This window comes from Patella vulgata, chromosome 1 (genome assembly GCF_932274485.2).
Source record: "Patella vulgata chromosome 1, xgPatVulg1.2, whole genome shotgun sequence".
NCBI lineage: Eukaryota > Metazoa > Mollusca > Gastropoda > Patellidae > Patella > Patella vulgata.
The window spans coordinates 81488145-81512638 of NC_065879.2; the positions used below are offsets into that span (position 1 = coordinate 81488145).

General features: G+C 35.4%; 1 protein-coding gene across 2 annotated transcripts; it reads right to left on the reverse strand.

Moving 5' to 3' along the window:
* Positions 1 to 617: 617 nt before the first annotated feature.
* Positions 618 to 22649, reverse strand: LOC126824073 (PHD finger protein 20-like protein 1). Of its 2 annotated transcripts, XM_050553254.1 has the most exons (18): positions 22606 to 22649; positions 20142 to 20349; positions 19652 to 19874; positions 18331 to 18490; positions 16005 to 16089; positions 14839 to 14948; positions 13640 to 13724; positions 13012 to 13244; positions 11399 to 11516; positions 10732 to 10839; positions 10162 to 10350; positions 8866 to 9063; positions 7568 to 7728; positions 6557 to 6656; positions 5623 to 5818; positions 4389 to 4773; positions 3340 to 3451; positions 618 to 1948 (listed from the first exon to the last, which is right to left on the reverse strand). In XM_050553254.1, the coding sequence occupies exons 1-18, from the start codon at positions 22642 to 22644 to the stop codon at positions 1806 to 1808; spliced, it is 2853 nt and encodes a 950-aa protein (XP_050409211.1). In that variant the 5' UTR covers positions 22645 to 22649; the 3' UTR covers positions 618 to 1805. The 2 variants fall into 2 exon arrangements, with proteins under 2 accessions (XP_050409211.1, XP_050409220.1); XM_050553263.2 differs by lacking the exons at positions 18331 to 18490; positions 19652 to 19874; positions 20142 to 20349; positions 22606 to 22649 and adding an exon at positions 17660 to 17856.
* Positions 22650 to 24494: the final 1845 nt, after the last annotated feature.

Genomic DNA, 24494 nt, shown 5'->3' on the forward strand with positions numbered 1-24494 from the left:
AATCCTACTCCTTGTCACATGAAACCAGGGCCTCAAAACCCTGCCACTTGACTCAAAGACAGACCTTATGATCTTGAGCACATTCATTAAACCATTCGGCCAACCAACATCCCTGACAAGAAAATAAATCTATTATATATTATATAACTTTATTATACATTATTTTCATATCGGTAACAAATAATGAATCAATCAACATTATATCATAAATGTACAGAGAGAGAGAGAGAGAGAGAGATGGGTTTAATGTCCACTCAACACAAACCAGGTCATTTCGTGATCAACACATGGTTCAATTTTATTTCAATAATTCGCCTGCGCTTAAGGGTCCTTAGCAGTGGAAGTAAGGACAGGCAACCTTACTCCCTGTCACGTACAACCTGGGAATCGAAACCACAGCAGTTGACTAAATGACAGACCTTATGATACAGCACCCACGTGCTAACCATTCGGCCATCCAACCCCACGATAAATGTACAAATACACATTCTGCAGTAATCAGTCAAAAATACCAACAAGCTATTCTCTTATATATGAAGATATCTAACTACAAAAATTTAATTTCTTTTTTTTGTTATAATCCCAATAATCAATAACAAATAATGAATCAATCAACATTGTACCATATAAATGTACTATTTATCAAATTTAAGCATATACTGTTGTAATCAGTCAAAAATACCAAGTTATTCTTTTATACATGAGGATATCTAACTGCAATTTTTTTTAAAATTTTATCTTTTTTAAAGCACCAGCATGAGACAGTTGAAAATTCGAGATTGGATAACAATCTTATGCCGGGTGTCAATAATGTTTTATGCCTGCTCCAGACCAGATGTTATCCTTGGTAGATACCCACAAGAAAGGAAAACTATAGTTAAAGATGCAGCATGACAAAAACCGGTACCCAACCTACACTCTGGCTCTAAGTTTTAGAAGTCAGTGTGCGCCAAAATTTTACAGTAAGCAAAATTTACTCCTGTGACATATTTTTACACAGCTTATCCCTAAAGACTAGTAAAACTTTATTTTCAAATCAAAATGGGTCATGTATCTGAGTACTAGAATATTTTGTGTGCATATAAATTTCCTTTGTGCACTCAGGGAACAGTTTGGGTACCTTCAACAAATCAAAAATCTTTAACAAAATATCATTTAAATTATGTTGGGGTTTGAGTTGACAGAAATCATTTATTTATTTCTTGAAAATAAAAATATTTCTTCCAAGTTTCAGCAAATATTTTCTGTTTGTGTAAATAATTTATTAGATATGAAATGCGATTAGCTTATAGCTATAACTCCACCCATCAAGGAATTGGTGAAGGGATTGGAGTGGACATAAAATCCTTTCTTGAAATAGTCAAGATTCCTTCTAATTTCAGCACATATTTTTTACTTTTATAAATAATTTAACAGAACACAGTTTTGATGGGAAACAATCACTGGTTTATTCTAAAAGCACGACATTTCGACAAGTATCCTCTTATCGTTATCAAGCACATTGATACTTGTCGAAACATCGTGCTTTTAGAATAAACCAGTGATTGTTTCCCATAAAACGGTGTTCTGTTTTTATGGGAAACAATCACTGGTTTATTCTAAAAGCATGACGTTTCAACAAGTATCCTCTTATCGTTATCAAGCACATTGATACGTCATGCTTTTAGAATAAACCAGTGATTGTTTCCCATAAAACGGTGTTCTGTTAATGTGTTTCCCAATCACTAAATACCACTTAAAGATTATATAAATAATTTGTTGAGTGTTAAATGTAATTGGCTATACCCTAGCCTATGTTATAAATGTCAATGTGGTTTTGTGCCCTGATATTCAGCCATTAATTTCACTTTCTCTAAATCTCTGGTAATATTATGAAGACTTCTCTTTAACCGAGGTGCTGATGGCGGTAGATCTTCATTCCCCACAATACCTTTCTTCGATTCTAACACTAGAAAATATAAATAGATTTAATTGATTTTAATACATTATTTAATAAAACAATTTACGGCAAATATTATTAGAACATATATTAATACTAACAATAATAGTTATCAATATCCTAAATACATCAGTCAATATCAATCTCATTTACGATACCTTCAATATCAATAATCTTTATTCATAACAACAGGCAGTCGATATAAATCTCACTAACTTTCCTCTCTTATTATAACAGTCGATCTCAGTTCATTGACACTTTTATCTTATTATAACTGTCAATATCAATCTCATTAATACCTCTGTCTCATTGCAACAATTGATATCAATCTTTCATCCTTTTTTACTCATTAACCCAGGTATCATTTAATCTTGTGTATCTAGCACTAATTTCTTTCACATTTGTTTAATATCAGATCTTTGATTGATAACAGTCAATATCAATCTAATTAACACTTTTGTCTCATTATAACAGTCAATATCAATCTAATTAAAACCTTTGTCTCATTATAACAGTTGATATATCATCTCATTGATAATTCTCGTTATAACAGTCAATATTAATATCACCTCTCATTGTAAGTCATTATCAATTTCATTTATACTTCTGATTCATTATAACTGTCAATATCAATCTCTTGTTAAAATTTCTGGCTCATTATAAAAGTCAAAATGAAATATGATAGCTCATTATAATTGTCGATATCAATATCATTATCATTTCTCTCTCATTGCAGCAGTCTATATCAATCTGACTTTATCACCCAATAATACATTCTACAGTAGATATCGCTTGTGTGGTATATTTCATAATCTACTACGATATCTCCTTAGGAGATATCGCTTTACATGAATTTTATTGGTCAGTTGAAAAGGAACTACTTTTTTTTTATTTTCAAAGAACAGTTCATTTCTTATTTAAACTAACTTTTTTTTTATTAAAAATGAACTATTGTTATTCAATTGACCTTGATGGAAACACTGGGTCAATAAATAAAGGACTTTGCAATGGTTGAATTGCCATCAAAAAATGATGTATCACTACGCCATAATGTTCAGTAAAAGTTAGATCTACAGCAAAGAATTATATTTATCTATTTGTGCATGTGAGAAGGGATTGGGTGATAAATAAAATCTCCTACTCGTCTTTTTTGATATCAAAAAATATCAACACTCGTTGATAAAGTAAAAAAAAACTCGGCAGAGCCTGGTTTTTTGTTACTTTATCAACTTGTGTTGATATTTTTTGATATCAAAAAAGACTGGTAGGAGATTCTCTATTTAACAGACAACATCAATCAAACCTCTGACACTTATCTCTTTATAAAAATCAAAATGTAATTATGTTTAATCAGACAAAGAACTTATAACATATACCATTAAAAAGTTTGTACAATTTACCTGAGAGTTTATCATCCATGGCATCAAGACGGAGGTTGATTTCATTTTGAACACTTAAAATATGTACCAACATATTTCTCTCACACTGTCTCAATTCTTCAGCACTGCTATTCTATTAAAATAAATACACAGATTTTACATTAATATAATTAATTAGAACCATTTTCGTCATTCATGAATTCATTAATAACAATTTTTAGTCATTCATGAATTCATGAACTTCTGGTCATTCAGGAACTTCTTTATAAATGACAACTTCTCCAAGACAATCATGTGCGACAACTTCATTAAGTTAATCATGCGCAACAACTTCTAGTCAATCATCAATTACAACTTATTGACATTTAGTGTGGTTAAACATCCTACTTTTCTGCACGGAGCCACGCTGGCTAGCTAACCTAGAGGTCCTGTGTTCGTTCCATATGTTGGCCGAGAAAGTTCATCAGGATTTTCTGGAGTGATTTCCCCTTATCAGTGATCTAAGATGGAGGGCCTGGCAAGGGACAATGTATAGTCTTTTGGATGGGATGAAAAACCGAGGTTAGCAAGCACATAAAAGAACCCTTGATAGTTGGAATTTGAATTAAGAGTAGGCCGTAGCACTGCTGTCCGGGCAAAATTTCCCTCATGGTACATTGCATTAGTCCAGTTGAAACAGAACAGTAGGATGTTATACCCCATTTCATATCATTTCTCTGCACTATCCGAGCTAATGGAAACGGGTGTAAGCCTTGGAGTGTGCTATGTGGGAAATGTTTCCTGAACAGAATGGCCTACTCTTATTTTTATTCCCAACTATCTGGGTATTTTTAATATATGTGCTAATGGTACACCCAGGACTTTGGGGGTTTTTTTTGGTGCCATCCGAAAAAGTCAACACTGTTCCTTGCCCTATCCTGCACCACTGACAATGTTGTAAAATTCAGAGGAACATTCCACTAATTGAGGCATTTGAGCACCTTGAACTTGCTGTTTCACATATAGATAAACAAATGTCAACATATCTAACGACATGATGTCTTTAATGACATAATTCCTCTGTCTCTCACCTTCCCTTTGCTGACTTTGTTATCTGCACCAGATACATCTGAACTATTAGTATTTTGTTCTTCATCTTCTAGTACAGGAGACTGAGCAGACACAACTGATTCTGTACTAGAATCCTCACATGTTTTGTCCATAATTTCTTTAACAATTGAACTTCTAGTCAGAAAATTTGTACTAGTAAAGTCTTTTGGCAAACTGTCTGCTGTAGTTTCAATAACAGGTTTTTCACCTGGCAGATCAGAGACTGAGGAGGTAGCTGTATCAATGCGAGGACTGTTTGCATCAACGGAAATGAATTCATCCACATGGGAACTACTTGCTGCGACACGATCTTCTGGTGAATCCCAGTTGGTTTTCCACAATGAAACAGCTGGATGATTCCTTTGTCTGCAATTAAAATACAAAACATTTCCATAGAGAAGAGATGGGAAAATGAGAGAACTCCTTGATAAAATGGGAATTCATGTTTTACTTCTCTGCAACAACTGGGCTACTGAAGTAGTGTGCTACAAGGCAAATTGTACTTAGAGAGTTGAGGGATCACATGGCTAAGTGGGTAAGACGCTGGCTCGTTAGCCTGGAGGTCGGGTGTTCGATCCCTGCATTGGCCAAGAAAGTTCATCCAGATTTTCCGACATGGTTCCCCCTTGTCAGTGATGCAGGATGGAGGGCCTGACAAGGACAGCTGTCTAGTCCTTCATATGAGACAAAAAACCAAGGTCCCGTGTATACATTGGAATGCACGTAAAAGATCCCTTGGCAAGATATCCGACCAACAACACTGACACGGGGAAAACCATAATTCTTTTTAAAGATACATTAGTTAAGAGTTCAATAACAAGTTGGTCATTCTTGCTATAATAATTCAAAAATAATTGATAAAAAAAAAGAAAATATTCAAAATTTCATTCAAATTACTTCATTCTGAGTCTTTTTATCACTGTTTGTAGTTTTGACAAGATGTGTGCATAGTGGTAACCAGGGCACTGGTATATTCCAGACTAAGCCTTGCTTTCTCATTTTTAAATTAAATTTTTAAATGCCGAACTGTTCTAATCTAGTTAAAATCTTGAGTATCCGATGCCATCAAGAGTTGATTATGGTCTTGTTTTGTTAATAAATGTCTAATTAATAGTTTATATCACATTTCGGGCCTAAAGAAAGACCTACAATAGGCAGATTTAACTCTTGCATAATGGATGTTTAAACATACCTTTCTAATAATTTAAAATTTACCTAATAATTTTAAGTTGTGTTTTAAGAGCGTGTAATGTAGCTGATAGTTGATGTATTTCCGCTGCTATATCTTGTGTATCTTGCATCTCTTCACTACGTATTGACGATACTCGACCCGGTAGAAAGTTAAATACTGGCAGTTGACCCTGTTTAAACCATTCTTGTTCATGGATATAACGACGACTATCTCGAATCCCTTTTAAAAAAATCATTTCATTGTGTTATATTATGACCAATGGTTACATCCACGGCTAAGTTTACTATTCGAATATTCTGTCATCATTTGAATAATCAATTTCAACTCAAGTGATCAATTTTGGTGCATTTTATGATGTATAGAAAATATAAATCTTTCGAATCGCACAATGACAGGTATAATTTTCTTCTATTAACTGCTCATCTTTGCTAAAAAATTTCATCAAATTCCGTCCATGCAAAAACAATCTGATTAAAGTACAGATCTATTTTTTGTTTCGTGTTTTAATACTTTTGATGGCCTCTACTATGTGACCAGTTGTAGCGGAAGGTCATATGAATGGCTTTTGACCCTATGACGTCAAACATTTGATTAACCAATCAGTGTTGATGTTTCTAGTGGGTTACCCACAGTTTCGTACACATCACGACAAAAACTCGTTGCAACAGACCGTTTCATTGGCTAATCCCTCACATCATCCAGAACGTGAGTTATATAACAACTCTTCCAGATCCTAGTGTAGTAAAGACAAGTAAAACGAAATGTTGAACTACAAAAAAACAAAACGAAATAGGATCTGTGTTTTAATCAGATTGATGCAAAAACCCATAAAAAAAAAATTGTATGTGTACATTTTTAAGGCATAAGCTTGTGAACATTGGTGACGGACCAAGCAAAATTGGAAAAGCGATGAGAGAATGATTTTTTTTTTTAAGATTTGAGTAAAATGTAAATTACCTGGTGGGTTTTGACAGACATGACAGATGTGTTTTTTAGGTAAAGTTGTTTCTGTGATATTAAAACATACAGCATGCTGCCATGTTAGACACACATCACACTGAAAATAGAATCAAGTTTAATTAACACTTTAAATAGAATTTAATCTATGCTGTAAATAAAATAGAATTTAATCAACACTGTAAATAGAATAGAATTTAATCAACATTGTAAATAGAATAGAATTTAATCAGCGCTGTAAATAGAATATCATCATCATCACAATGTAAATTGAATACAATTTAATCAGCACTGAAAATAGAGTTTACAAGGCACACCCCTCTTAGCAGCCAATAAGGCAAAACCCCTGATAAATAATAATTAGGTGTTAAAACACCGAAAGGTTCTTCTAGGCCCAATGTCAGGAGAAGAATCCAGGATATTATAGTCAAAAGGCCAGTGGCTACTCGTCCATCACAGAAGCTCATCTATGCCCATACCAGGATTCAAAGACGAGTGGCTACTTGTGCATCAACAAGGTCCGACTTGGCCCGTATCAGGATTCGAATTCAGGACATTATAGTCAAAAGGTCAGTGGCTACTTATCCATCACAGAGGCCCATATCAGGATAAGAATCCAAGACATTATAGTCGAAAGGCCAGTGGCTACTCGTCTATTACAGATACCCATCTAGGCCCATGTCCGGATTCCAATCCAGGACATTTTAGTCAAAAGTCCAGTGGCTACTCATCCATCACAGAGGCCCATCTAGGCCCATGTCAGGATAAAAATCCAGGATATTCTAGTCGAAAAGGCCAGTGGCTACTCGTCCATAACAGAGGCCAATCTAGGCCCATGTGAGGATAAGAATCCAGGATATTCTAGTCGAAAAGGCCAGTGGCTACTCGTCCATAACAGAGGCCAATCTAGGCCCATGTCACGATTCCAATCCAGGACATTCTAGCCAAAAAGGCCAGTGGCTACTCGTCCATCACCAAGGCCCGTCTATTGTTCTATGTCGATAGAATTACCTGTATCATAAGGTCTTCCTCATAATCAAAACCACATTTACAATGTGCAATATCATCATCTTCTTCACCATCCTCCTCTTCTATATCAACAGTATCTTCTACTGGTTCACTGTCTATCTTACTAGATGATGGAGTCAACACTGGAGCAGGTTCTATTTCAGCTATAATATATAAATAAATCAAACTTTATGCAGCAAAGAATCTATTGACATCACGTCTCTTACTGTTTTGTCATTTGTTATAAAATTAAAACATTTAATGGTTTTATTCACTTCAATTTATTTGAAAATCCTTCATTCAAAGAATAGTGCAACAGGTTAAAATTAATAGAGAGAGAGAGAGAGAGAGAGAGAGAGAGACACACACACACACACACACAAACTATATCATTTTGGGACTAACATATGGTTCAATTTTATTTCAATAATTCGCTTGGACACGGAGAAAACCTACAAGGTTGGACAGGCGACTATACTCCTTGTCACATACAACCGGGGAATCGAAAACATGCCAGTTGACCCAATGACAGACCTGGGAGCGAACTCACAACCTCCAGACTAGCGAGCCAGCATCTTACTCACTTAGCCACTGTTGGCTCCCCTGTTGTTTAACACTGGTAATCTGCATTTGCATTTTTTGGACAATATCTAATTTATGATCGTTTAAGCCTCGCTAGAATGTACCTAAATTGATTTTTTAACATTTAATTAACAAGGCAAAGCCTATATATCAATGGCTTGGATTCAACTGGATTAAAAAGAGGCCCATCAAAAGATTTACTGACCACATATTGGTGGCACTGGCTTGTTTATATCACATAAGGATAAATATTGAATGAAATGGGGTTTAATGTCCTAATATTCTGCTCCGAACTCGGCTAATGAAAACAAGCATACGCCATACAGTGTGCTATGAGGGAAATTTTGCCCAGACATTGGCACTACATCCTACTTTAATATCGAATTCCAACTGTCAAGAGATCTTTTACATGCACGCCAATGTGTACATGGGACCTCGTTTTTTTGTCCCATGCAAACAACTAGACAGCTGGTACTCCATCCTGTATGGATTCGAACCCTAATGTTCTTTTAAACAATTTTACTGTTACAATAGCGCTGGGTATTTTTGAACGAAGAAAGTATTTTAGTGAAATCTGAACATGACTGAGTTATTTTTAGCTATTTTATTCGACACAGCTTTAGGTCTAACTTAAGTAAACCTATTTGTCCCATCTCTTGCTAAATGTATATATGCACTTGTTTAACCTTTGCTAAGTTGCCAAAAACTAAATGAATTACCTTCTAGGTCAGCAGGAATTACCTCTTCTTTAATAACAGGATCAACAACTTCTGGTGTAGGGGGCAGTGTTGTTTCCATGGCAATATGTATATCACTAGAAATATTGCGTCTACGTTTAGAGCCTGAGTCTAGAGGTGTGAGACTACCCTGACCACCTTTAGATCTTGCCGATACAGAATGATCGGAATCCGAGGAACCTGGAAATAAGAGAGAAATGGGGTTTAACAACACAAACTAGGTCATTTTGGGACTAACATAGGGTTCAAGTTCATTTAAATAAGTTGCTAGCGCATAGGGTCTATAGCAGAGGGGGGAAACCAGAGGACCCGGAGAAAACCCACGAGGTTGGACAGACGACCCTACTCCTTGTCACTTATGAGCGGGGAACCAAAACCAGACCACATGACCCAATGACAGACCTTCTGATCTAACGCGCACACGTTAAACTGGAAATGAATGGACAAAGGAAATAAACCAAGATGTAATTCAATGTCCTGCTTTTCAGTGCACCAACCAGGCTAATGAAGATGGCAAACGTCACTACATGAGGAAAATCTTCCACAGACAGCCTACGCTTTTAAATTCCAACTGTCAAGAGTTCTTTTACAGGCATTTTTTTGTCCCATCCGAATCAATAGGCCCTCTACCCTGTACCACTGACAAGGGGAAACCATACTAGAAAATCTTGAGATACTCTTGATCAAATGTAAACAGAAGGAAAGAAAACAACCTGGCCATATTTATGTTAATAATATCATCGTTATAAAGCAAAGACGATTTACTTGATAGATTCAATCGTTTCTGTTTTAACTATAATTTTTAATCAGTTATGTTTGGCGAAATACGTGAAGAGTGCAAATTGAAGGGCAGTGTCTGATTATTCCAGATTACTCTGGTAGTCTTCCCTTGTGGGATATGTATAGCCTCAGTCATTCAGTCACTTCATAATGGTGCTCAAAAGCATTCTGGCACTTGATTGGTGTGCCAAGTTTTAAATTTTTACTGTGTCTTAAATATTCGATATCAGAAGCCTATCTTTTCAAGGTAGGTTAACAATATCAATGTTGATTTAAATTGACTGGATATCAGAAGCTTATCTTTTCACGGTAGGATAACAACACCAATGTTGATTTCAATCGACTGGATATCAGAAGCCTATCTTTTCACGGTAAGATAACAACATCAATGTTGATTTAAATTGATCAATAAGTCATGTTTGCAATGTCGAAGACTGTGGGTGATATTGAGTTAATGAATAGTCTACTTTAAAACTATCCATTTTATATCATACTTACAAATACTTGAAGTCTTTCTTCGCTTTCGAGGTGCTGGCATTGTGGGAGTTTTGGGTTCACCGTCACTATGGTAATATTTGATATGAGAATCCAATAGACTTTCTTTACGGAAACTTTTACCACAATTCTCAGCCACACACTTGAACATGTTATGATCAGCTTCTATTTTAAATTCTTTAGGAGCTGTCGCTGAAATGAAGTGAAATGGGGTTTAATCTCCTACTGTACTGCTCAGACTGGGCTAACGAAGAGGGGCATACGTCATACAGTGTGCTATGAGGGAAATTTTGCCTGAGCAGCTGCACTATGACCATCACTGAAAGGCGAGAATAAATAACCTTTTCAAACTGAAATACACGATCAGAACCTTTGGCAGACCCAAATTTTGGGGGGCTTAAAGCTTGATCTCGAGGATCAGAGGCCATGAATTTTTGAAAGCATCTCTAGTTTCGTAGCACTTCCATCCCTTTCTTCCCATCGGAACGATAAGGCACATTTTCTTTGTCAACTCCATTGTTCTCACCCCTCAGAACAGGCTTAAAAAATTCAGAATTTCTTGAATATACTTACATGGAGTTTTGTCTAATGATTTTGTTCTTTTAGCAGCTGAAACCCCAGATCCAACAGGTGATACAGTTCCAGATGTTGAAAAGGCTTTCTTCTGTGTTCGTTTCACACCTAATAATTTGATAGTTCAGAACACATGAAATCAGACAGTTCAAAATATCAAAATAGATGTATATCAAATCCCAAGATTTTTTCTGGAAGATATGAAACTATATCTGTTAATAGTACAGATGCCTGTTAAAATTGATCAAATTAATTTACTTTTTTAATACTGTTGAAAGTTTTTTCAGAATATCCGTTCATGCTACAATCTTCCGACCCACCGCTTTCTTGTACATGGTTAACTGAGCAATGATTTCCCACGAATAGGGCTTGAAATTTCTTTACAAATATAAGTTTTGCGTATTTCTACACTATAAAACTGTTTTATTAGTTTCATACAATGCTTACATTTTAGAGGAATTTTTTGGCAAACTTTTAACTGTACATTTTACTGACAGTTTGAATATTTTGAGAGAAACCATATCTTTGCAAATTCAGCATTTGCTGTATCCGAGATTGGGTTGTTTTTATTGAAATATAAAGCGACTGATGATTCCAAATAAATTGGTTGGGATAAATAAAGTTTTAGAAAATTAGCCAAAAGTTTCACCACTATTTTCTGACCTACCTACAACTGCATGAGGTGATACTAGTGTTTTGGGTGATATTTTAACTTTAGGCGACGGTGTAGCAGGTCTTGATTCACTTGAATCTAATGATTTTCTCTCTGTCTTAATCTTTAATCCCTAAAATATAAATACAGACTACTGATAAAATCTTACTTCATTATTTCCATTCTTTTTCAATTAAAGATGCATTATGCCAGATTTAGATAAAGCGGTGGTTGAGTGGCCCAATGGTTTAAAGCATGCTTATAAAATCACAAGGTCTGTCATTGAGTCAAGGAGTAAAAGTATCGCCTGACCAACTAGGTGAGTTTTCCGGGCTCTCTCTATCTATCTCAATCAGTTCAAAATCGCAACCATCCAATGTTCAACAGTGTTAATTATGGGCTTGTCATGTGAATACATGTCTAATTAATAATTTGTATTACATTTGAGGCCAGAAGAGAGATCTGCAATAGGACAAGTCAGGTCTTACATAATGTATCTCTAGTAATGACTTCACAATGTATAGCATGTACAGAGAAGTTTCAGTTACTAAATATGATTTGTGCTTGACAGTAATAGCAGGGTACGATGTGACTGTGTATAATAAACCATGGCATGTTGCTGGCATGTAAACAAGTTTGTTGACTTAAAATTATGTTATTCTATGCATAAAGGAAAGGAAAAATGACTGGTGTTTAACATCCTACTGTTCTGCCCTGACTGTGCTTATGAAGATTGGTAAACGCCATAGAGTGTACTAATTAAATGTGTACATAGGACCTGTGTTTTTCATCCCATCTGAACGACTAGACACTGTTCCTTGCCAGGTCCTTCGTCCTGCCCCACTAACAAGGAAACTCAAGCCTGAAAATCCTTTGCCAACACCTTGAGACAATAAAAGACCTCCTAGTTAGCTAGCCATCGTCCTACTCACTGAGCCAATCCTGAGGAACTTTTTTTGTCAACAACTTGAGCAAATGTGAGACCTCCTAGTTTGTAAGTCAGTGTCTTACTTAAAGATACATTATGGGAGATTTTTATAGAGAGTTGGCCATTCTTGCTATAACAGTTCACAAGTAGATGATGAAAGAAGAATATATTGAAAAATTCAGTCAAATTACTTTATTCTGAACATAGTTATCATCGTTGTAATATTTGCCTAGAAATGGTAGCGAAATGTGTCTTCACCTTCGCCGATCATTTGATTGACAATCTCGATTATCAAGTAAAGTTTTCAATGGCATACGGAAACGCTTTACAGCGGCCTCGCTAAGTACACTCTATCATTTAGCCTCGATCTAACTGACGTATTTTCATCAGGTTACCCCTTATTTGATTTAATCAATTAGTGAAATCCTACTTAAATCCGAGCTGTAGCCGAGCCATCCGTGGGTCTACAGAGTTGATTTTGGTCTTGTTGTTTAAATAAAGATCTAATTTATAATTTCTATAACATCTGAAGCCTAAATTAAGACTTGCAATAATCAGATTTAGCTCTTGCATAATGCATGTTTAATCCTGAGGAACTTACTTTGCCAACACCTTGAGCAAACACGAGACCACATAGTTAATGAACCAGCATCTTACTCACTGAGCCAACGCATAAAAGAAGTTTCAATTCATAACATACCAGGCCTTTTTCTTTCGCTTTGGCAACTTTCTCCGATTTGGGCGTTTTCTCTGTTTTAGATCCTGTACTGTCAGACCTTTCTCTTTTTACCGATCCTGTACTGTTTGATCGATCACGTTTTACCAGGAATGATCCAGCTACGATCAATTTACCCTTACTTTTACTCAAACTGTCTCTTCTTTTACTCAAACTGTCTCTTCTTTTACTCAAACTGTCTCTTCTTTTACTTTCACCTAATTATAAAAAATATTCATATAGAAAGAGGAATGGGGGTTTAACATTCATTAGACACAAACTAGGTCATTTCGGGACTAACATATGACTCAATTTTACTTTAATAATTCGCTTGGATGTAGGGGTCTTTAGCTGTTGGAAGAAACCGGAGGACCCAAAGAAATTCTCTGATGTTGTCATTTACGAAGATGGCTAAACGTCATACAGTGTGCTATGGGGGACATTTTGCCCAGACAGCGGTGCTACAGCCTACTCTTATACCGAATTCCAACTGCAAATGGTTCTGTTATGTGCAAGCCAATGTGTCCACAGACCCTCGGTTTGATACTTACGGAAGCTGGCAACCCAACGGAGACAGTTCATACACACCTGGGATTCATTTTTAATTTCTTACCTTTTAGAGGTGGGGAAGGTTTGTGACTTTTAGGAGTTTCAACAACAGAAGTTTTAATAGTTTTACTTTCTTTCTGTTCTGGTGTCTGAAAAAAAAAAATAATTCAATAATCTGAAGTAAATTATACATGTGGTTTTATCAATATGGCATATGTTGATTTCAAAAATGAAATGAAATGGGGTTTAACATCCTACTGTTCTGCTCCTAACCTGGGCTAATGAAGACAGGCATATGCCATACAGAGTGCTATGAGGGAAATTTTGCCCGGGCGTAGCGGCGCTATGGCCTACTCTTACATCAAATTCCAACTGCCAAGGGATCTTTTACGTGCACGCCAATGTGTACACGGGACCTTGTTTTTTTCATCCCATCTGAATGACTAGACAGCTGTCCTTGTCAGGCCCTCCATCCTGCATCACTGACAAGGGGAAACCATGCCAGAAGTTCAATCCCTGGTGTCTGTAGTTGACGAGGAGTGGGGTTTCACCTATTTCTAATGACTCTGCCTTGAAATCAACATATGCCATATTGATGAAGCCACATGTATAATTTACTCCAGATTATTGAACCCATGACTTGCATCTATATATCTGGCATTTATGATCTATACAGCCACTCACCCCATCACCATTACAGTTTTGAATAAGAAAAAGAAATAACTCATCCAACCCCTCACCCTGTACATCAAACAAATTAGAGAGAGAGAGAGTAATCTTTTTAAACCAATACTTGACACTAACTACATGATTTCAGTAGTAACATATTGTTCAATTTTATTTGAATAATTCGCTAGCCAGAGGGGTCTTTAGCAGTGGAGGAAACTGGAGAAAACCATTAAGGTTGGATAGGTGACTCTATTCCTTGTCACGTACACACAGGGAATCGAACCCACACCACTTGATTCAATGACAGACCTTATGACCACCCAAACAACCACCCTGATATCTTCCTATACAAACAGGGGGGTTGAATGGGCGAATGGTTAGCATGTGTGTGTTATATCATAGTGTGTGTTGTCTGTCATTGAATCAACTGGTGTGGTTTTGATTCCCTGGATGTACGTGACAAGGAGTAGGGTCGCCTGTCCAACCTCCTGGGTTTTCTCTGGGTCCTCCGATTTCCTCCAACTGCTCTCTCTCTCTCTCTCTCTCTCTCTCTCTCTCTTTCTCTCTCCCTCTCTCTCTCACACCTATACAAACCTCAACTTTCTTTTCTTCTTTCTTTTCTTCTTTGGGATCTTGAATCGCTCGGATGCTCGAGTACAATAATGTTTTCCTAAATCCGTCGTAAAATCTCACATTATATGAACCTAAAACCACAATATAAAATGTCAGGTGCTTGTAACAAAACAAGAAAAGAAACACACACACCCCACCCCGCCTCCCATGCCAAACTCAATCCCAAATTCATTAGCTGACACTAATTAATTACTTGCATACTCACCTTTATCAAGCAATCAAACGGTTTAAATAATCAAAAATAATTAAGACTATTATTCACATCCTAATGAAAGTTTTGAGCTTGCCTGTTGGATCCCAGAGTTGGCTGAGAGAGTTCATCAGGATTTTCCGTCGTAGTCAGTGGTGCAGTACGCAGGTCTTGACAAGGGACAATGTATAGTTGTTTGGATGGGATGAAAAACCAAGGCCCTCTGTAAACATTGGCATGCACATAAAAGAACAACTGACAGTTGGATTTCAAACTAAAAGTAGGCCGTAGAGCCGCTGTCCGGGCAAAGTTTCCCTCATAGTACATTGTATGGCATATTATGCTCGTCTCCATTAGCTCAGTCGGAGAAGGAGATTAAACTCCATTTCATTTCAGGTCAATAACCATAACCATTACATTATTAGCTAAAGATAGCTAAAGATGCAACCAATCAGTCACATTCACATATGACCTTAAAGGCTCAATACCACTCTTGTTGTAACTGAATAATATGTCCCAATCTTTATACTGGTCAACAAATTTTACTATTTTAGAATATTTCAATTAATTGACGATATACAAATTTCATCTTAACACACCTTATTTAAAAATTTTGAAAAATTCAACATAATGGTTGAAACGTCTAACGTAAACCTTTTCAAATGAAACTTCGATTTAAAAATATTTTCGAACCCTCTGGACAAGTAAAAAAGGATGTAATGGATAATTTACACAACAGGTAGGACAATTAAACATCTAGTACTTAGATAGAGATATTATTTATTTTCTGGAGCTTTCAAGCCAGCAAGAGTGTTATTGTCCCTTTAAGCAAATGTACATGGACCAAGATCCCTATTCCCAGAAAAACGTTAAATTACTAACAAATATGACCTCTGAGGTCAACTCTATAACCTTTGACCTCTTACATGTTACTTACCATCTTTGTTTATGCTATCAATTTTAGCTGGGTACATTTTACAATCCGTCCATTTTGCTAAGACTTTTCCTCCTATTTTAAAATCCTGAAATAAAAACACTGGTTTAAACGAACTTGAAACGTCAATTTTGATAATGGTTTTACCAGGTTTTTATACGCCCACATTTTCATGTGGATGTATATTGTCATCGCCCAGGTCCGTCCACAATTTGTTTGTGGACACGCTACAGGTCACAATTTCGATCTGATTTTAACAAAACTTGAAATATAGGTTTACTCCCATGTGGCATGTATCGGACCGTAACTTCATCCGTCTTCATTATCCTAGTCGGAGCAGAACAGTACGATGTTAAACCCCATTTCATTTCATTTTATTTTCATAACTTCATGGATTATTACCTCTGATTGTATGAAAAATCATGTCTTTAGCTTGTGGACACTCTAGAGGTCACAATTTTTATCCAATTTTGAATAAACTTGAAATGTACATTCATAACCCAAAAATATTGGTTCCTTTCAATATTCACACTTTTAGCTTGTAGTACCTCTATAGGTCACAATTTTTATCTGATTTAAAAAAGCGATTGAATATATCACTGTTACACTATTCCTGGATTATGGCCCCAGATTGTTCAAAAAATTGTGTTTTTAGCTTTTGTGGACCCTCTAGAGATCAAAATTTGTATTCAGTTTTAAAAAACGTTTAAATATATCACTGTTACACCCTAATGTCGATTGATTTCTATCTTCGTGAAAATCTGTGTATGCAAATAGAGTAAAAGTATGCAATACCAAGGTTGTGGACCCAATTTTTAACCCATTTTTATTCAACTTAAAATATGTTTATATCCAAAAAATCTTGGTTTCTTTATATATTCGTTGATATTGGGCCATAACTTCCTGGATTATTGCGCCTTGTTGTACAAAATATCACATTTTTTTTTTAGCTCGTTCTCTGTCCATCTCTTGCAAAATGTGGGCATATTTTGCATGGCAACCGCTTGTTCAATCTAGGTTAACTCTGACAACTTCCAATATTTCGTTGGTGCAAAGCCAAATGTCTCATCTAAGTTGGGGAAGTCAAAAAAGTGCATAAATGTTAAGAATCATGATTGTTAAATAATGTGAGCTGTTTAAGCAACATGTAGGCCTAATTGTCCACATAAGGAGTGAAAGGCGGTAGTTTATAATTCTATACAGTAAAGATATATCTGCTAGAATTTTGTTGATATCAGGCAGTAGAGGCACAAAATTAATATGTAACATATATTTAACCATAAATTAAACAATATTGGCTACTTTCGGTTTACCAATGAAAAGTAACAAAGTTGATTTCTTTTTCAAGAATACAGCACCCTTAAAGCCCTTTCTTATAGGCTTAGAGATGTAAATACCATACTTGATGAAAAGCAAGTTCTGAAGAAAGTTCCGGTTCTGATCCCGAAGAAGTAAAATATTGAATTTTGTTAAAAATAGGCCTAGGCCTGTACCAGATTCAACCTTTTGACTTCCAACCGATAATTTTCTTGAGACAAGCTTTGTTTAATACTTTTCTTGGCTATGGTATAGATATGCCTCAAATTACGTCCACCGCTAGGCCTACATGAAGTTTGGCAACAAATTATGGCAAAACAACATTAATTCAGATGCACTACCTGTGTACAAATGAAATTCCTTTAAGTCCACGAGATGCTGCTTTCTGTTCACTCTCTGAATATTAGCCTGAAACCATAATTAATTAATTGTCCCTACTTTTTCTCTGTTACTTTGATTTGAAAGACAGCAAAATAAGCAAAGAATAATCTTTCTGCAACAAGTACAACTAATCTAGTTTCATATTAAAAAAGTTTGAGAAAGTCCAAATAAATATTTCAAATTAGCAATTTTTTAAAAACCACCTAAATGTTTTTAGCATAAGGCAAAAATAACTTTCTGTCCTGTTTTTCTTCCACAAAATCTAAAATATTCAGAACTAATTTCAGCTGATATTGACAGCTGCAGACAGCAGGTCAGCTACCTGGATAAGGGCAAGTAACTCTCATGAACAATTCATTAGAATAAGGAACACACCAGCATTTTTTTAATAATTCAATGAACTTTAAAATGAAGTAAATGTAAGTACATAAATGAATAAAGCTATTGGTTTTTAAATAAATAAGGTTTCATTACTGAATGAATAAAGCTATTGGTTTTTAAATAAATCAATAAATCAATAAATAAATAAGGTTTTATAATTGAACAATTTAATACATAAATAACTGTTCCTTTTCAGTTTTAATCAACAAACATTTTAAAATATAAATTTAAAAAACAGAAATTGACTAACAAGATCATGTTTTTTCTTCTGTCTGTCAGAATGTCGTGTCAAGGGTCGAATACGATCTGTGTCTGCTGGTAGCCATTCATCATAGCGAACATTCCAACCTTCAAAGTGAATCAATATCATCTTCCCATTATAGTCGATATCTGAGATTTTTGCTAAATACCTAAATAATTACATGGGTAAGAAAAAAAAAACATTAGCTTAAACATACATTATGCAAGAGCTAAATCTGTCTATTGCAGGTCTTTCTTTAGGCCTGAAATGTTATCTAAATTTTTAATTAGACATTAATTAACCTATCCAGACCATAATCAACTTTTGATGGCATCGTAAGCATGCGATCTTTAGTGGATTATGAGCCGATTTACTGCATAACTTTCCTTCACGATTTAACGATTAAATGGATAATCGAGACTATGCTGTTTATTGTACTGACTTTAGTAATGATGATCGAGGCTAGGCGGAAATTTCAACCGCTTAGTTCTCGGTTCATAGTGGATCAATTTGAATGAAATTTTCAGCAAATTGCCTTTACATTATCTGGTTTTTAACCATTATAGTGAGAACTGCCAACTTATTATCGAATCTCGCATAATGAGAGAGAGAGAGAAATGGGGTTTAACGTCCACTCGACACAAACTAGGTCATTTCGGGACTAACATATGGTTCAATTTTATTTCAATAATGTTAAATCCTTCAAGAAAAGGCTACAACAGGTAAACTGCTAATTTCTTCGAGGCATTTAGTAACTGGATATAGCAATAAACAATAACACATACTTATGGAAAACAGCTACTAATTAAATTTTGGCAAAGTTTCGATTTTCGAAGAGCATTCTCTCAACCTTATCAATTGCTGTATTTAACATTCAATTTGCTATATTTAAAGGTGGTAAACCTCTATTTTAATATTTTCCATAAAACACAAATAAAAATTCAATATTGGTCCATTTCAATCAATATTGATGTTTTTATCTTGTCGTGAAAATATGGGATCCTAATATCCAATATTTAAAACATAATGAATATTTTAAAATCACTACATGAGTCGTGTATTCTATGGTTTCAGATGCCATTTGTAAAGGACAAAGAAAAACATATCCTACAAAAAGTAATTAGTAATGATTGATTCACAAACAACAAAATAATAATTAAAAAAAACTAAGCTGGTGTTCACGTATTTCACCGAACGTAAATGATTAGAGATTACAATTATTCACAAAAAGTTGAATAGAAATCACTTTAGACCCCTTTTTTTCTATTTTAAGTTTACAAACAATAGCGTCATATGCCATTTAATTAAAGAACATTTGTGAAAAACTTACCATTTTTCCATATAATCCATGGCTTCTAGTTTCTCACCCTTTTTCCAATTTATTCCCCACCGGAAGGGAAGTTTTAATTTTGGTGTTGTGGGTGTGGAGCTAGGTGTTCCAGGAGTGGAGACAGGAGTCTGTGGGGTGGAACTTGAATCAGATGCAGTCCTCATCGAGCGTTTGGGTGTTTCCGTACCCTCCGTCTTGACTGTCTGAGGTGTACTGGGTTCCTCTGTGAACATTAGAAATATCACGACATACCTGAGTTTATTTATAACAAGTCGTTTAAAGGGGCATTATGTAAGAGCTAAATCTGCCTATTGCAGGTCTTTATTCCGGCTTCAAAAATTATTATTTAAATTTAGACATTTATTCACATTTCACAATAACAGATCTCATGATCGAACACACACGTGTGAAACCAATCGGTCACCCAACTCCTCCATTCTGGTTATAATTTATTAATTATAATACATTGTATATCCTTTTAATATTTTACCTTTAGATGGATGTGATTCTTGAGGACTATTTTCGGTGGCCGAGTCTTTCGTTTCTTTTATTTCACCTGTTGCTTCAGTAATAGCTAGATCTGACTGTGATTTACTCCCACTGTTTTCATCTTTTAGGCTAACCTCAGATTTTTCAGTTGATGTACTCACGCCTTCCTGTGCCATTATTTCTTCTGTTTCTCCTGCAGTATCTGTATCCTTTAATAAAATAATCAGATTAAAATACTTTAATAAAGTCATGAAATAAAAACACATGTTAACAAAGTTGTGACATAAAACACTCTGATGAAGTCACGATATCATAAAACACCCTTTAGCAAAGTCAAGACGTAAATCATGTTTTAATAAAGCCGTGACATAAAACACACTGTAAGAAAATTGTGACATAAAACACACTTCAACAAAGTCGTGACATAAAACATATTTCAACAAAGTTGTGACATAAAATACACTTTAATAAAGTCGAGACACAAAAGATGATTTAACAAAAGTTATGACATAAAACACACTTTATAAAGTCATGACATAAAACACACTTTAATAGTCATGACATAAAACACATGAAGCCATGACATAAAACACATGAAGCCATGACATAAAACAATATTTAATAAAATTATGAACTTTAACACACTTTAACATTCTTCAATAAAGTCATGACATAAAACACACTTTCACAAAGTCATGACATAAAGCACCCTCAAGTCATAATACAAAATGCATTTTAATAAATCATGACATATAAAATACACATTAATAAAGTCAAAACATAAAAACACTTTAGCAAAAGGCTTAACATAAAACACACAAAGTCAAGACATAAAACTCTCTTTAATAAAACCACTTTAACAAAGTTATTACACAAAACACACTTTAACAGAGAGTGTTTTATGTAAAACATGCTCTAATAAAGTCATGACATGACTTTGTTCAAGTCTGTTTTTTATATCATGACTTTATTAAAGTGTCTCCAAAATTTATGTAAATATATATTTTTGGATTCATAATGAATGGCAAATATCTCATTGGGCCTTTTTTTTTATTATCAAATATTGAATGGCTAATTTCAGTACAGTGTGGATTAAGCCGTGAAATATTAGATATCGATTTAAAAAATGCAAAAAACAATCAGCAAATTAAATAAGTATTGCTTCCCCTGATTTCAAGATAAACTAATGTTGTTCGTCTGTTCATAACAAACAATTACTTTCCTCCCATTTCAATTTCTGATGACATTTTGGTGTAGAATGCCAGAGGAGTGTTTGAATTTACATTTTTTGACAGGTTTAGGTGAATATTTATTTTGAAAATTACCACCTTCGTATATATTCATTTAACCAGGTGCAGATTTTGTCAGATGATTGTGACATATAGGGCTCTTAGTGGTTATAAAAATTAAAATCATTGGAGTGTTTAATAAACATATAGGCCAAGGAATAAGCATAGAAATTTTCAAATGGTGACGCTTCCCTTTAACCTATTTAACTTTTTTTCTGCTTCAAAAACATTTTAACTGCAATATCATTATGGCTTTGCTTTTACATCTACAAATTAAATTAAACATGCATCAAGCAAGAGCTAAATCTGCCCACTGCAAGTCTTCCTTTGGGCCTGAAATGTTATCTAAATTATTAATTGGACATTAATTAACTTATTCAGACCATAATCAACTCCCGATGCCATCGTTAGCCGGCAATATTTTCTGATTTCAATTAATTTTGTGATGGATAATTTAACATTAAAATGGATGATCGAGACTTAGTTTGTTATCATACCAACGTCAGTATATGTAATGACAACTGAGACTAGCCGAAAATTCAATGGCTAATATCTCGGTTCAGAGTGAAGCAATTGACTGAAATTTTCAGCTTATTTTGTTTTCATTATCTATGTTTTAACTATTATAACAAGGACTGTCAGCTCGTTATCTATTCTTAAATAATGCCCCTTTAATGTTTTACAAAGAAAAATTTGAATTACTTGTCTGAATCCTAATGCATTGCAAAGTTTAGAAATTAATTGGAGTTGCTTCCCTTTAACCTATTTATCACTCTTTACCGATTCAAAAACATTTTAACCGCAATTCATAATCGCTTTGCTTTTGCATCTACAAATTATGTTAATGTTATACAAAAGATAATACATATATATCTAACTACGCGTTGAACAATTCTGGTTGCTAGCGAATAAAAAAAATAATCTAGGCCATAGTACATGTACATGCATTAACCATCATGTTTTCATAATTTGAGAATGACGCACACGCTTCGTTATGGAAAAGAAGACCTTTTGACGAAGTCTACCCCACTTCAGATTTATTTCGACATCTAACAAGAAAAGCTGTGATTCTTTTGTAGAGTTTGTGCAATTACAAGAAAGATCTATTCGGGATGTACTCTTTTTAATGTGATCTGGAATATAATATGGAAATAAACAAAAGAAATCGGCCTTTACCTCGTCCAAACCTTGATCGACTGTCTTCGAGTCCGCCATTTTAGAAGCTTCTGTTGTCATGTCTATCATCTGTTTGGATGGGCCAAAAATGGGGTATTTCTAAAAGAAAAAAAAAATTATTGGTTATCTTGCAAATTTGTTTTAGTTTGAATGAATGTAGGAAAAGTTAAAAGATAACAGAATCACATGTCTGATCTCAAATCTAAGCATTATATCTTTATTGAATTTTTTTTTTTTTTTTGTTCAATTGCATTATCTGTTTAGGCTATTATAGATCCTTTAAATAAAACTGGGCCCAAAAATGGTTAAAAGTCTGTGTATTTGCCACAGAATATCTTTTCTTTTTAAATTATCATAAATTATAAAGGATGACAATCGATCAATCAATGTGACATTTCAGCACGTGGTAAAAAAAGGCGGGAAAAGTTGTGAAAATAAAAATCGACAGTCCATAATAAATTAAAACCTACAATGCAGATGCAGCTCTACTTTATCTTTTCTTAGCCGAACAATCGCTTCGGTTATTCTGGCGTTTGTTGTGTTGTTCTCGGGCATTGTCTGAATTACCTAATTTTAATAGAGAGAGAGAGAAATGGGGTTTAACGTCCACTCGACACAAACTAGGTCATTTCGGGACTAACATATGGTTTAATTTTATTTCAATAATTCGCTTGCGCGTAGGGGGTCTTTAGCAGTGGGAGGAAACCGGAGAAAACCCACGAGGTTGGACAGGCGACCCTACTCCTTGTCACGTACAACCGGGGATTTGAAACCGCGCCAGTTGACTCAATGACAGGCCTTATGATACATCACGCACGTGCTAACCATTCGACCATCCACCCCCACCCCCTAATTTTAATAACTCTATATATAGTTTTAAGTGCACGTCTGTTTGTTGCATTATTAAACACAGGCCCGTAGTCAGCTTGCTGTTGCTGACTGCAGAGGGGCAGTGAAGTTTTTAGGAAAGTGTGTGTTTGTGGGGGGGGGGGGGACACAGTCTACAGCAGTTATTTTAGAGCTATGGTTGGCAACTTTTTTTTCGGGGGGAGGGGGGCAAAACCTTTTTTCAGGGGGGCATTGCCCCCCCCCCCCTCTGGCAACGGGCCTGATTAAACACCTGACAAAATGTTAAAAGGTCTACACGTGATCCATAATACCAGGCCTTAACTTAGATATGTGAAACTGTAGACCAGCGTAGGAACCCGATGCATTAGGGGGTGGGGTGGGGCGATAATAAAATGTATAGAAGCTGGCTGTCCGCCAACGTAGGCTACAAAAGGCGCCAATTACTGGTTAACATGCAACGTTTCGACGATGATTCTCTCGTCATTTGCTTGATAAAGACGAGAGTATCATCGTCGAAACGTTGCATGTTAATAAACCAGTAATTGTTATTCCGTAATTAAAAAGTGGTCCAACCGAATTCCCACTCTTTGGTCAACATGAATTCCAGACAGTCTGTTGCAGCTACGCTCGTCACAGACAGTTATGAAGCTTCCACGAACTCGAGTCGTGGTGAATGCAGGACGAAGAGCATGGAATTCAATTTCTGTCCAGGTACACTGCATAGCGCATGTCCGTCTTCATTAGCCCCGTTGGAGCAGGATTGTAGGGCGTTAAACCCCATTTCTTTCATTCACACCATTTTACACCATTATATTATTTTTTAGCGATCTCGCTCTCTCTCTGTCTGTCTGTCTGTCTCTCTCTCTCCCTGTCTCTCTCTCTCTCTTTAAAAAGAAAATAACAACTACTGTCTGTGTCAATCTTTGTTAAAAGTGAATTAGTTATTAGCCTACAGCTCAGTGCAAATGCAGGCCAATATTTACATCCGTACCCTTCCTATTCATTTTAACAATGGGGAGTGCACTGGTTAACCGGAGCGC

Bases quoted from the DNA above. Each gene is read 5' to 3' on its own strand.
- LOC126824073 (XM_050553254.1), bottom strand. From the start codon at position 22,644: ATGGCGGACTCGAAGACAGTCGATCAAGGTTTGGACGAG. The intron at 10,351-10,731 runs GTAAGTATATTC...ACTTCATTTCAG, and splicing joins ATCATTAGACAAAACTCCAT to CGACAGCTCCTAAAGAATTT. The intron at 9,064-10,161 runs GTAAGTATGATA...TCTTATTTCCAG, and splicing joins AAGAAAGACTTCAAGTATTT to GTTCCTCGGATTCCGATCAT.